The sequence below is a fragment of the Heloderma suspectum genome, chromosome 3 (genome assembly GCF_057233095.1).
Source record: "Heloderma suspectum isolate Gila_16-S chromosome 3, 16-S_ref, whole genome shotgun sequence".
In the NCBI taxonomy this organism is placed as follows: Eukaryota; Metazoa; Chordata; class Lepidosauria; order Squamata; family Helodermatidae; genus Heloderma; species Heloderma suspectum.
The window spans coordinates 188,334,956-188,347,543 of NC_139460.1; the positions used below are offsets into that span (position 1 = coordinate 188,334,956).

General features: G+C 42.8%; 1 protein-coding gene across 3 annotated transcripts in view; it reads left to right on the forward strand.

Moving 5' to 3' along the window:
* Positions 1-12,588, forward strand: part of ADK (adenosine kinase) — a 532,303-nt gene that overhangs the window by 196,736 nt on the left and 322,979 nt on the right. For all 3 annotated transcript variants that reach the window (XM_084845185.1, XM_084845186.1, XM_084845187.1), the window contains one exon: positions 874-952. In XM_084845185.1, coding sequence (XP_084701311.1) covers positions 874-952 — 79 coding nt within the window. The remainder of the gene's footprint in view (positions 1-873; positions 953-12,588) is intronic.

Here is a 12,588-nt window from a genome sequence, read left to right on the forward strand (position 1 = left end):
TATGAAGTTGCTTTTCTGCCTAAATCAGCTTTCCCCAACCTGATGCCCTTCAGATGTTTTGGACCACAACTCCCAGCATTCCTGACCATTGGCCATGCTGGCTAGGGCTGATGTGGGAGTTGAACTCCAAAACTTCTGGAGGACACCAGGGTAGTGAAGACTTCCCTAAACCATAAGATTAGTCATTGTTTAGAGTTCAGATGTAATGATAAACTCTGGCTAATTGAAAATGCAAATGAAAGCTTCCAATCTCCTTGTGGCTGCACTGGATTAAGGAGAGGTGAGGGAGGAATGCACAAGCCCAAGGCTCATTCACGTAATGAGAGCCAGTGTGGTGTAGTGGCTAGAGTGTTGGAGTGGGAGTCAGGAGATCTGGATTCTAGTCCCCACTCGGCCATGGAAGCTCACTGGGTAACTTTGGGCCAGTCACAGACTCTCAGCCCAACCCACCTCACAGGAGGATTATGTATGCTGCCTTGGGTTCCATAATGAGGAAAAAAGGTGGGATATAAATGTAATAAATAAATAAATAAATGGATGGATGGATGGATGGATGGATGGATAGATAGATAGATTGAAATGCTAAAACATAGTTTAGTGTTACATTCTACCCAAGCCATTCTGTTTCAAGAAGGGTTGCATCAGCCACCTGTACATGTGCAGAGTTGCACGATTAACTTGTATTGCATTATGTTTTTGTGAGGGACACTGTGCATCCAATTCGTGTGAGATCAGGGAAAGTGCTTCAAAACGTCATACAAACTTACTATATTATTAAATTGTATTAAGGCATTAAATGTGAAAAATTGCAAAATGTAACTATCTTTTCTCTCTCCTCCCTTTCTCTGCCTTTCCCTCTGTTATTTCTTACAGATTTGAAGAACTTGTGAAAAAGTTCAAGGTAGAATATCATGCTGGTGGATCAACACAGAATTCTGTTAAAGTGGCCCAGGTTTGTCACCCCTCAGAATAAATGAAATCTAGAAGGTGGTTACAGTTAGTTGTTGAAATAACGATCTCCCTTCCTTATTGCAAGAGCATAACCAAAACATAATATGAGTGTATTCTTCTGTTGCCAACAATTCTGAGAGCTGTACATATGTGAAATGACTGGTAATCTAAAATACTGACCCTTTCCCCCCCTTTCCTCCCCTTTTGCACATACTATTTATTTTTTTAGATTTGTGGCTAAACCAAATAGGGTTTCTGTCTTGGTCCAGAGCAAACAGCAAGCAAGGGGAAGTGACAGGATCTAGCAGGAACACAAGGTGGGAGCCAGTGCTCTATGCCATAAGATCTCTACTCTTTACTTACCTGCTTACTGAAATCAGTCAAGGTTGTGTGCACATAACTGTGTGACTTGACAGTAGCCACAGAATTTTGGGGTCAGCTGCTTAGGAGATTGGGAGCAATTAATGTGCAGTTCTCCAGTTCAGCTGTTTCTTAATACAGTGTCAATATTGTGTTCCGTTCTGTCTTAGGCCCTTTTGTTCCTACTCTTAGCTTATTCCTGTAGGGTCAGTTCCTTCTCTGGATTCAGGAACTTGATGGGGCGCAAAGATATATTTCACTCTCTAAAATAAATTACTGTCTTGGGGACAAGGAGGTTCTACCTCCATTTATGAGTTTAAAAAACAAAATCTAAATGGGAAAGAACATTGATAAAGTTCCTAATAAGGATCCCCCAAATTATTGATAAAGCTTAATATTCCTAAACCTTATTATGAATGTGAAACTAAAGAGATAGTGTTACATCATCTCTATCTCTTTCTTTGTCCTAAGGCTTTGTCTCCAAGTCAAGCTTCAATACACTTAAATTCCCTTTGGGCAAAATCCATATATCATCTTGTTGTGATAAGAAAGCAAGATGCACTTCTGGCCTAAGAGCTTTGCATTTATGACTACTTCTTAATGTGATGTAATCTGTCTAGTTTCTTTTTCCAGTACTTCACAGCAGCTGCAGAATACCAGAATAGAGAGGGTGGTATGTTGTACTGAGGTGGAAGAATACCCATTCTGCATTATACCCTAATGTTCAGCTTACATTAACATAGAAGACATGAAGCATGTTGAAGGAGTGTCAAACTTCAGCAATCATCAGGTGCCAGGCAGTCCCAGGGGAGCTGATTGTCAATCCAAGGGGGGCAGAAGCAGGTTCATGATCAAAAACCGGCAGGGATTGAGTTCCAGAGTAGCAAAGAAGGGTCAGAGCTGCCAGGTGTATAGTTAAAACTAAGAAGAGGTCAAGATCCAAGGCAGCAATTTGGAGAAGGCACCAATTGAGGAGCAAGCTCTGAAACTAGGGCTTTATAGGGCCCAGTGGACAGGGATTGTCTAACTTATTTATTTGAAGCATTTTTACCCTGCTCTTGTGCCAAAAGACTCCCAGAGTGGCTTTCATAGATTAATAATAAGACAGTCCCTGCCCTCAGGCTTACAATCTAAAGGACATGACACAAAAGGGAAAGAGACTGGTGGGGAGAAGGGGAAAAAAAGCAAAACTCAGGCATTAGTTCTTAGTTACAAAGTTCTTATACTGACTAGCTGGAATGGAAACAGTTCAAGGAGAGGAGGAGCAAAATGTAGCTGGCCTCTCAGTCAAGCTGATGGTGGGAACATGCTTCTCATCTCTCTCCTGCTGCAGTCTGATTGAATGGCTGCTGTTAGGTGGCAGTTGGGGCAGACCTAAAGACAGCTGGGTCAGTAGAATGGCCGTGCTTCCCTTCCCTTCCCTGCCTCAGCAGCAGCCTGGTCGGGATGGCCACAGATCATTGGCTCAGCTAACTGGATGCTCACACAGGATGCTGCTGCAGCCTAGATGATGCCCATGAACCACAGAGCTCAAGCTGACAATGGAACCAGAATACTGGTGGCTCAGGAGGCTGACTGATGGGAGGCCTTGTTTGAGACACCATCCCCTGATGTACATACTTGGTACATACCAAGTAGAAGCCAAAACATTTAGTCAATGGTTTTGCTGTGCTTGGAGCATGGCTTATAGAACCCAAAATGATAGCACCCAGTGGCTGTGGGTATTTGAATGGCCTTATATATGAGAGTAAGTGAAATTATGAAATGTATTTGTGTGAGGATGATGACAACTAGGTTACTTTAATTGAACATGCTATTTGGGCATTAAGATGTTTCCAGTAATTTGGCATTCATTGCATTTTGAAACTGGTGTTAGGTGTTAAATAAGGCCAGTGGTCCCAGGAGACTTTAGGCTTCACAAGTAGCAAAGAAAAAGTGTGAGTTTGTGGGAACTACATGGACTCCAAGAAGGAGCAGGAATAAGAAGAGAGCTCATTTGATGCCAAATGCCTCTACATACTTTATGTGGATCTCCTGCTCCATAGGGGACCACTCCCCTTTGACAGTGAGTGTGCAGCAGTGTTCTTCTCAGTCCAATATAGAGTCATTTGTGTTGACTTGTCATTTGGGGATTAAGCAGTACAGGCAGATTACATGGGTGAGCCCACTGGACCAGAGCTGAGGACAACTTCTAGATGTAGTAGCTGTTTCAATTGGCTGTCACAAAGTGGAGTAAAGACAGCAAGAAACCAGTTTGGGCTGCATTTTTAATTGAATTTGGGCTGCATTTGCTAGTGAGTTGGGCAGCTGAGTGATGTAGTCATGGCAATAAGGCCCAAGAGACACTGGATCATGAAGTGGAACCTGATGAAACGTAAAGATGAGGGAGATTATAGTATCATCTCTGTCCTGATAACATAGAAAGGTGGTGATTACAGCCATGTATTGTGTAAATAATTCAGAGGAGAAGCCGAAGAGTAGGACGTAGTATCAAAAGCAGTTGCCTCCAGCTGCTGACAAAATGCATGAATTTCTGGTGATGAGGACAGATGGATGGAAATAGGAAAATAGATGTTCTTGATGTCTGTTGATGCAGATCAAACATTTATTTTTGGTTTGTCTACACCACCCTTAGCGCTACTGAGTAGCGCTGAGATTTCAACTGTCAATTAACTAGATGGCAGAAGGTGTTAATTTGCATAGTCAAACGTGAAGACTCAGTCTAAAACACCTGAATAAGGTGTTGGTGCTGATCTGGTAGATACCGAAAGAAGAGACATTCTCTAAAGGCAGTGATGGTAGCAAGCTGTTGGGGGAGGTCTCCTAAGAGGAGGAATGGCTGAAGGACCAAATTCCCCTCCCCACAAACCCCAGTATTACCAGCAACCCTGAGGAATCAGCCATTCCTGCAGAGCCTTTGGATGTCAGTGTTCCAGAAGCTGGATCAAAGGTTTCCACACCAGTGGACTGTATCGATACATCGCTTTCCCCTTCATTGTTCGCAGGGTCACAGTAGAGGGGACAGCGAGCCAGGCAGAAGCTTCAAGGATGCCAGCCAAGTACCCAGCTAGCTCCAAAAGGCTACCTGGGCACTTAACTGTGAGATTACTTCATGTGAAACTACTTGTGAGGAAGGGGAAGCCTGTGTAGACACCTGCCTAGATCAGGCCTTGGCTAAGTTCAGGGCTTGGGACCTCAATATTTGAGGGAGTGCCTCTCCCTGTATATGCCTTCCTAAGGACTGAGATCTGTTGGAGTGACCCTCCTCTGCATCCCACCAGTGCAAGACAGACACTATGGTGGGACGTGGGAGAGGGCCTTCTCTGCTATGGCACCCCGGTTGTGGAATGCCCTTCCCTTGGAGGCCCGATTAACACATACATTGGTTTTATTTCACCGCCAAGTAAAACCATGGCTTTTTACCAAAGCTTTTGAGGGCTAAATGCATTCCCTGAAGTAGCACACTGTTTTAACTGTTTTATTGTTTTAGATTTTAAGTGATATCAGCTTGTTTAATGGTTTAATATGTTTTTAGCGGTTTAAATGATTTATTGTTTTATACTGTTTAAATTGATTTTATCTTGTCGCTGCCCTGAAAACGTAATGATATAGAGTGGGATACAAATGTTATAAAGAAAGAAAGGGCAGAACCTCCAGTTCCTGTCGAAGTTTTCAGCCTGAGCCAGGCTATCACTGAAGCAACAGCTCCGGGCTCCCTGGAAAGCTCCAAGCTCCTGTTCACAGCCAGCTGGCTGTCCCCGTGGGCCTCTCCAGAACCAGGGAAATGGACATGGCCACATATGCTAAATAATTAGCAGTATGTAATTAGAGAAAGGCTGTGGTGTAGAATGTTTTCCCCAGAACATTGAGCTTCCAGCCCTCTTTATCTGTAGGGACAACATGTTATTGTTTGCTCCCGTTTTAGAAGTATGTTTCATGAGCAGGGAGCTAGGAGTAGGGTGTTTAAAGAGAAATTCACAGCCTTGTTGCTGTATTCCAGAGTTGGAAAACCTGTGGCCCTCCAGATGTTGAGCTCCAGTTCCCATCAGCCCCAGCCAGCATAGCAAATAGTCAGGAATTCTGGGAGTTGTAATTCAACAACATTTGGAAGGCCATGAGTTCCTCACCCCTCTTCGCTCAATCCACAGTTTCCTGGCACTGGGAGGTATAAAGTTTCTATGACGGTTCGTCTTATAATTCCTTGGCCACCTGAACCAGGGATGAGAACATGGAGAGGGCAAATGGGGTGGCATGCTCTAGTTGAACAAAATTATAAAGAGGGTCATCTATGGGTGTAAATGCTTGTTGGATCTTGATCCCAAGAGTTTTGCAACAAATTATTCTGCATAAGTGGAGATCTTCCAAGAAAAAGCTTGCCTTGGAGTCCTCCAAGGGGTAGTTTGCAGAAGGCTCTGAAGCCTGATCAGAGTAGTCTGAGTCAGGTGAATCAGAGTCCAAAGAGGAGTCAGGTGGATAAAAGAGTGATTGCAGCAAGAATGGAATGGGACTGAAGCAGGATCTAAAGCAGGGGTTGGGAACCTCAGTCCCAGGGGCCAAATCTGGTCCTCCAGGCTTCCCCAGATGGTCTTGCTCCCTTCCCCTGGCCCCACCCCTTTCCTCCAGCCACTGATCATTTGGTGGTTTATCAGCCTTTGCGTGGTATTTTTCCCCATTCTAAAAAGTTGAAATGCCTCTCCTAAGGCTTAGTTGTTGGTAATAAGAGCTGTAAGCTTAAAATATGCTGGGGGTGGGGGTTGTATTTTTGGTCCCACCCCCTTTGCCTTTGGTCCTGCTCACCATTGGAAACAGGCCCCTGGGACCTTGTCCAAAACTGAATACGACCCTTGGGCTGAAAGAGGTTCCCCACTCCTGATCCAGAGGAATGGAACCCACAGGGGTGGAGAACCCTGGTACAAGTGAAAGAACTGAAGAGTGAGTTATAGCCTTTACTGAAGGAGCAGTGGAGATTAGTACCAATGGAGACAGATGATGGTGGTACAATGGAAGTTGCAGCAGTAAGTGGTACAATAGGCAGAATTGGCAGAACTGGGGGAACCAATGATGTTGGAGCCAGGGCAGTAGGGGGGGACAGCAGCAATACTAGACTTTCTCTTCTTTCTTGCATGAAGAATTTTGAGGGAGATGGGGGGAAAGAGTTTTTTCTCCCTTCCCTTTGGGTTTTTGCAGGAGTCAAGAATAACAGCAAGATTCTTCTGACAGTTCTGGCAAAAGCCCAACTCACAGGAGAAAAACCATCTCTCCCTTCCTCCACAGGAAGTGAGTGAGAAAAGGAGAGGTAGTTTGTCTCCAATGAACAGGGGTTTTGCTGGAAGCGTGGGCATGTTTGTCCTACAGGAGAGGGTACTCGCCACTGGCAAGCAAACATATGGAGCCCTGGCCTAGATGGATTAATGGTGTGATTCAGCATAAGGATAGATTCATATGTATTTTATGTATTAGATATATTTTTACCCCACTTCATGGAACCAATACAAATGCACATTTATGGCAAGTAATTCCACACCATAAATTTGGGTTACAGTTATAAAGCTACTAGACCATATACTTGATAAGGAATAACACCATCCACATAGGTTAATCCAAATTGCCTCCTAATTTGCAAAACAAAAGTTTAAAAAACTGTTAATACTTTCATTGTGAGCAAGTTATCACACGAAGTCTTGGCTTAGGCCCTCAACCACTTTTACCTGTGGAAATGTGGTCCTTAACTTTAGAAAGGTTCTCTACACCTGAGCTAAACTTCCACTTGTGCATGCTTTAGCTATGCAGTTAATCCTCCAATCTTTAAGAATGTGTCAGATTAATGCTTAGGTCTTTGTGTGTGAATGTACTGAGAGACATGATATAAAACCACCTTCTTTTGACGAAACATGCAGTATGCCTCATTAGCCTTCTGATTGTGAAGTAATTGTATCCAGGATATGTTATACTTACAGGCTGCTTTTTGAGTAGTGTTTTCTAATTATGACAATAATTCACTTCTATTGGAAATTTTTGAGAATCCAGAAGGAAGGAGAATCAGGAGTGGAAGTGTTTGCAGAATAGTGTTAGGCTAGTTTAGTGGAGGTTAGTTAGTGTCTAATTAAAAAAATTATCACCTCTCTTAAACATGAAATGTCATCTCATGAACTTAAAAGTAAAGGTGTAAATTAAATCTGTACTATGCCATTCCAGATTACTACTCTGCAGTATAACCATTGCCCTGGACTTCCAAAATGTAGCAGAAATTTGCCAGGATTTTATTTCTACTTTAGGTTGCAATCCTGTGTACAAGTAGGTTACTTAAGGCTGCAGTTCACAGTTACCAGTGAGCATGCCCCATTCCACACAGTGCACCCCACTTCCAAGTAAAGATACATAGAATTGAGCTGAATGTCCCCATTGACTTTATTAGAATTTGAGCTTCTAACTCTATACAGTATTGCAGTCTTATTGTTTTGGGTTTTTTGCAGCATGAGTGCCTTTTATAAAATGATTTCCAGAGGGGTAGCTGTGTTAGTCTGTTACAGCAAAAATAGCAAAGAGTCTTATGGCACCTTAAAGACTAATAAATGTATTGTGGCATAAGCATTTGTGGACACTGTTTGGTTGGAACCAAAGGTAATGGACTTCTTGGAAACATAACCATATCTTAATAAAAACATATGGTTCGGCTTCAGTTATAAACTTGGAATGTGATTCCGCCAAAGCATTCAAAAGTTAAGTTGATTGCAATCCTGTATTTTAAAAGATTTTTGAAAGAAATTATAGCTGAAGTAATTGTGTATACTAGGAGTCTTCACTTAGTGCATGATATGCAATTACAATTTTCACTGCCAGTTTTGTCTCTGTCTTTTGCATGTTGATATGCTGGGTAGAGTATTCATATGGTTTATATGTTGTTGGCATAGGGATTAATAATTTAATTGGCGGTGTGTGCTGACTTTTTTTGCTCAGAGGACAAATGTGCCTATGTGTATATGAGGAGAGGCTAAGCTTAATAACATTATTAGCTTCCTCTTCAATGAGATTTTGTGGTGAGCATTTGTAGCATTCTTAATCAATGTATTTCCTCAGTTTGAAATTGACATGGAACAATGCCAAGTCATTAGCTGCAGCTGAGAGCAACATAGAATTAATACACATTTGGTAGAGGTTAATTTTATAAATTGTGATTGATGAATAAGTATTGATAAAATTTCCTTTGTGTATCAAGGGTATCAAGGATGGCTGGTGCCCTCTGAGGCTGGTGGGGCGAAAGACAGAAGTGGAGCCAAGGGGTCACCAGAGCTGGAGCAGTTTCTTGAATCCCCAACAGCCAGCAACTGATATCACAGAAAGGGGAAACTGAGGTGTATGAACTTTAAGATCATGAGTGCAAGGGGCGGCGGGGGGGGGGGGGGGATTCACACAGCCATACAAAAATGTACCTTTGGACCCATATTCTTCTGTTCCAGGAACAACTCCCATTGCATAGAGAATCAAGTGAATTTAAGCTCATGAAGGAATAACAGAGGAGGGGATCTACATAGCCACACAAATAATAATGGTACTAATAATATTAATAATGATCATAATATTCTTAGACACACACAGAAAAGCTGGAACTTAGCGAGTTCTGAGGGTATCCAAAATCCAGCCCTTTGCATGTTGTAATAATTATGATGATAATGAAATCCTCAGAACCACAATATAGAAAATGAGTCTTTGGAACCCAGCAGCAACCCATTGCAAAAGGAGGCACTGAGATAACGGTGGTGATGGTGGTGGTGATGTTGATAATAATAATAAAAAATTATCTCAGAGACATACAGAAAAGCATCTAAAATCTGCTTCTTTCTACCACCAGCGCCCCACTTTCTCTATGCCTACTCAGAAGCAATAGTGGGAAGCAGTACTGTACAAAAGTCCATCTTAGACATTTGCACCCATGAGTAAAGTGGTTTGGATTAGCAAGGGTAGCAAGTCCTGAGAGCATCACAAAATCTCCCCCTTTGCATGTAATAATAAAAACCTATTGCAAAGGGAAACACTGAGAGGGCATGCCTGTAAAGCTGGCCTCACACACTCATCCGTTCCCACAAAGACACACATAGACACCATTCTCTGTTTCACATAACCACAGCCAGACAAAAGCACTCATTGAGTGACTTTAAGATTGGAAGTGCAGTGAAGCACACAAAATGATGGTGGTGGTGGTGATGATGCATCTGTACTCGGACTTAACTGAAGCAATACAGAACAAATAAAAATTCAGTTTATGCATCTTAACTGAGAAGTAAGGAGGATGGAATTACTCAGGAGTAAGTATGGGCAGCAAGTTCTGAGAAGATCCAAAGTGTCTACCCCTTTGCATTTAAACATCATCATCAACAGCACAGCCACACAAAAACGCTCCTTTGGAGCTACATTTTTTGTTCCAGTTACAACCGACATTGCACTGAGAAGGAAATTGAATCAAGTTATTCTAAGTTCATGCATGGAAAACGGTGGTGGGTGTGGGAAATACACTCACCCCATGCAAAAAATCCATAGCACCTCCACACATTCACCCAAGCAAAAATCCATGGTACTGTTACCCCAGTGATACACCCAGAGGGCAGACACACCACCACCATCAGTGCTTCAGACAGACAGCTACAACTTCCTCTTGCTGCTGCCTGCTCCCCCCACACATACACACCAGATGCATAGCAGCATGTTTTTCTTCCTCAGTCTGTGAAGCTCAATCCCCAGCCAGTACAGCCACGATCTTGTGTCCTCAAATGACACTGAAGAAAAGACACGTTCACTGAGTCTACACAGGTGCACTAAGTTGTCTTCCTTTTACATACCCCAACCCAATCAACTAAGGGTGCCAGCATGGATGCCCTGCCATGGAGTAAAAATCTGGATCTTGTGCAAGTGCAGAAGTCCTGCACTTATGCAGGGAGAGTCAGATCAGTTTCTCATCCATTTACAGCAAGGAGGATCATTCCTCCTGGCACTTTGTCCAGCGCACATGCTTCGTATGAGCCCACAGAAACCATGGACTTTCCGGGGCCAACAGACTGGGAGGGGCAACACTACTGAGCACACGTGCCCAGCATGCATGCTCGGTATGAGCCCAAGAACTCACAGGGCTTCCAGGGGTGACCAGCAACTTTCCAGCAGCTCAGGCAAATGTGCCAGCAAGTGTGCCATGCTTGTACAACAACAGGAGAAGAAGGGGGAAAGTGTGTGTTTGCGCGGGGTATGTGTGTCAGAGGTTCTGCAGGGGTCAGAGCCCCCCATTGCCAACGGTATTATAGAACTTATCTGGTTACAATGGCAAAATAGTTAGGCAATACTATAATGACTACGTTTTCTGTAGAATTATATATCTCAATCATTGTAAGTCTTCACCATGCCCCATTGCAGCACTAGCCTCATTGAAGTGCCTCTTAGAAGTAATAAAAACATTTTACAGCTCTTTTTTCCCATGAATGGTTGGAAAAAATGCAGTGATGTTGTAAGCTTAAATTATTGGTTTAAGTTTTGTCTGTAATATTAAATTATTTGTTTAAATTATGTCTGTAGCACTACTTTGCATTTCCAATAACTGAACCTGAAACTCTGTTTGCTTTGCTATATACTGTGTATGTGTTTGCACAATAGTAGCACAACTGGTTATTGCAAACTCATTCATCCTTTTTGCGACAGGCTTTTTGCTGTGCTATATTCTTACATTTGATCAGCCTTTTAATACAGAAAACACCTGAGCAGATTTCATATTAGAAGATGAAATAATGCAAAAAACTAGACTTCATTAGGATTTCTTTAAGGATTAGGAATATTTTGTGGTATGAAATTACATACATAAAAACATATTCTGGTTGTTGTAGAAATATAAATACATGATCTTTATCTTAAGTTTTGCTACAAATAATTGCTTGGGAAGAAGAAAACGCATTATTGCCACTAGGCATCATACAGATTTTTGTACTACTTTTTGTACACTACTGCAAAAGTATGACTTTTATCAGTTGTATACTGCCACAGATGTTTAGGCCAGGGTCCCAAAGACTGTAAAAATATGGGGATAAATAACCCAGGGACACTGCGTCCCTGGGTTATTTATCCCCATAAACCAGGATTTCTGGGATGCTGGGGGAGAGACAATCCAGAGTTGTAACCCAGGTTTGCACATCACATTTGACTTGAGCCCAGGGACGGGGCATTCCTGGGTTATTTTGCTCTTTCTGCTTGCAGCAAGAGCAGTCATGCAGCGGAAGCCAACACTCTTGTTCACTCCCAGTTTGTTTACAACAACCCTGAGTTAAAAAACAAAACAAAAACCTGGGTTGTTGTGACATGCAAACCAGGTCACAGTTAATTTAGGTCAACAGGAGGAACATGCCGCCAGCACACTGCACTGCAGCAGAACATGCACAACAATACCACACACCCCAATCAGCCCCGCTGGGACCACATCAGAACATGCACAGTAATGCCACACTGGCCCCAGTGCATCTACCCCACTGGCACAGCCAGCAATGCTCCTGCATACAGGCATACAGGCATCCCTCCAAGTCATGGGTTGGAATCCCCCACTGGGACAGGAATTCAGAACTTCCCCAGGGAGAAAAAGACTCCTTTAAAAGGGCCCAGGAGATACAACAAAGCCAGCCACAGGCACACGCTGATAGCAGCAACCTCCAGTGGCTCACTGCATAGGGCCAGTTCATTCCACTTCAGGAGGAAGGGGCAAATTTGGCCCCACTCACTTTTTGCATGCCTGGCTAAGATGTGTAGCTCAGTGTTATGTTATGTTATGATCCACCATGTTATGCCACCTCGGTTCACAAATGTTTTGAATGTGAAGTTCAATAAAAGAAAACAAAGTTGATCTACACCTTCTGATAGGGAAAGTATACCAGAGTTGTTGATGATATGTTCTTCAGGTGTAACCCTTCCCTTAGTTTTCACATTGCTGTTTTCCCTCATCAAGTATTAGTTGGCATTTGACGCTGTTGTGCCTTGTTTGGCACACAGGAGTGCTGTTTTTTCTACTTTGCTAAGGCACCCTCATGTTCACAAGGAGCAGCCTTCTCTTTCTCCCTTCTTTGTTGTGGTTTGTTCAATTGATATGAAGATACATAGCTTGTATCCAGAGCTTAATTTGATAGAAGACTGGATTTGGGAGACAGTGGAAGATGATGGATGCTATTGTAGATGCAATGGCTCAAGCTCCCAAGCCTTAAGGGTGAAACCAAGATTTAACACTTGGGTACATTAGTCACAGTGTTGTGGAGCATG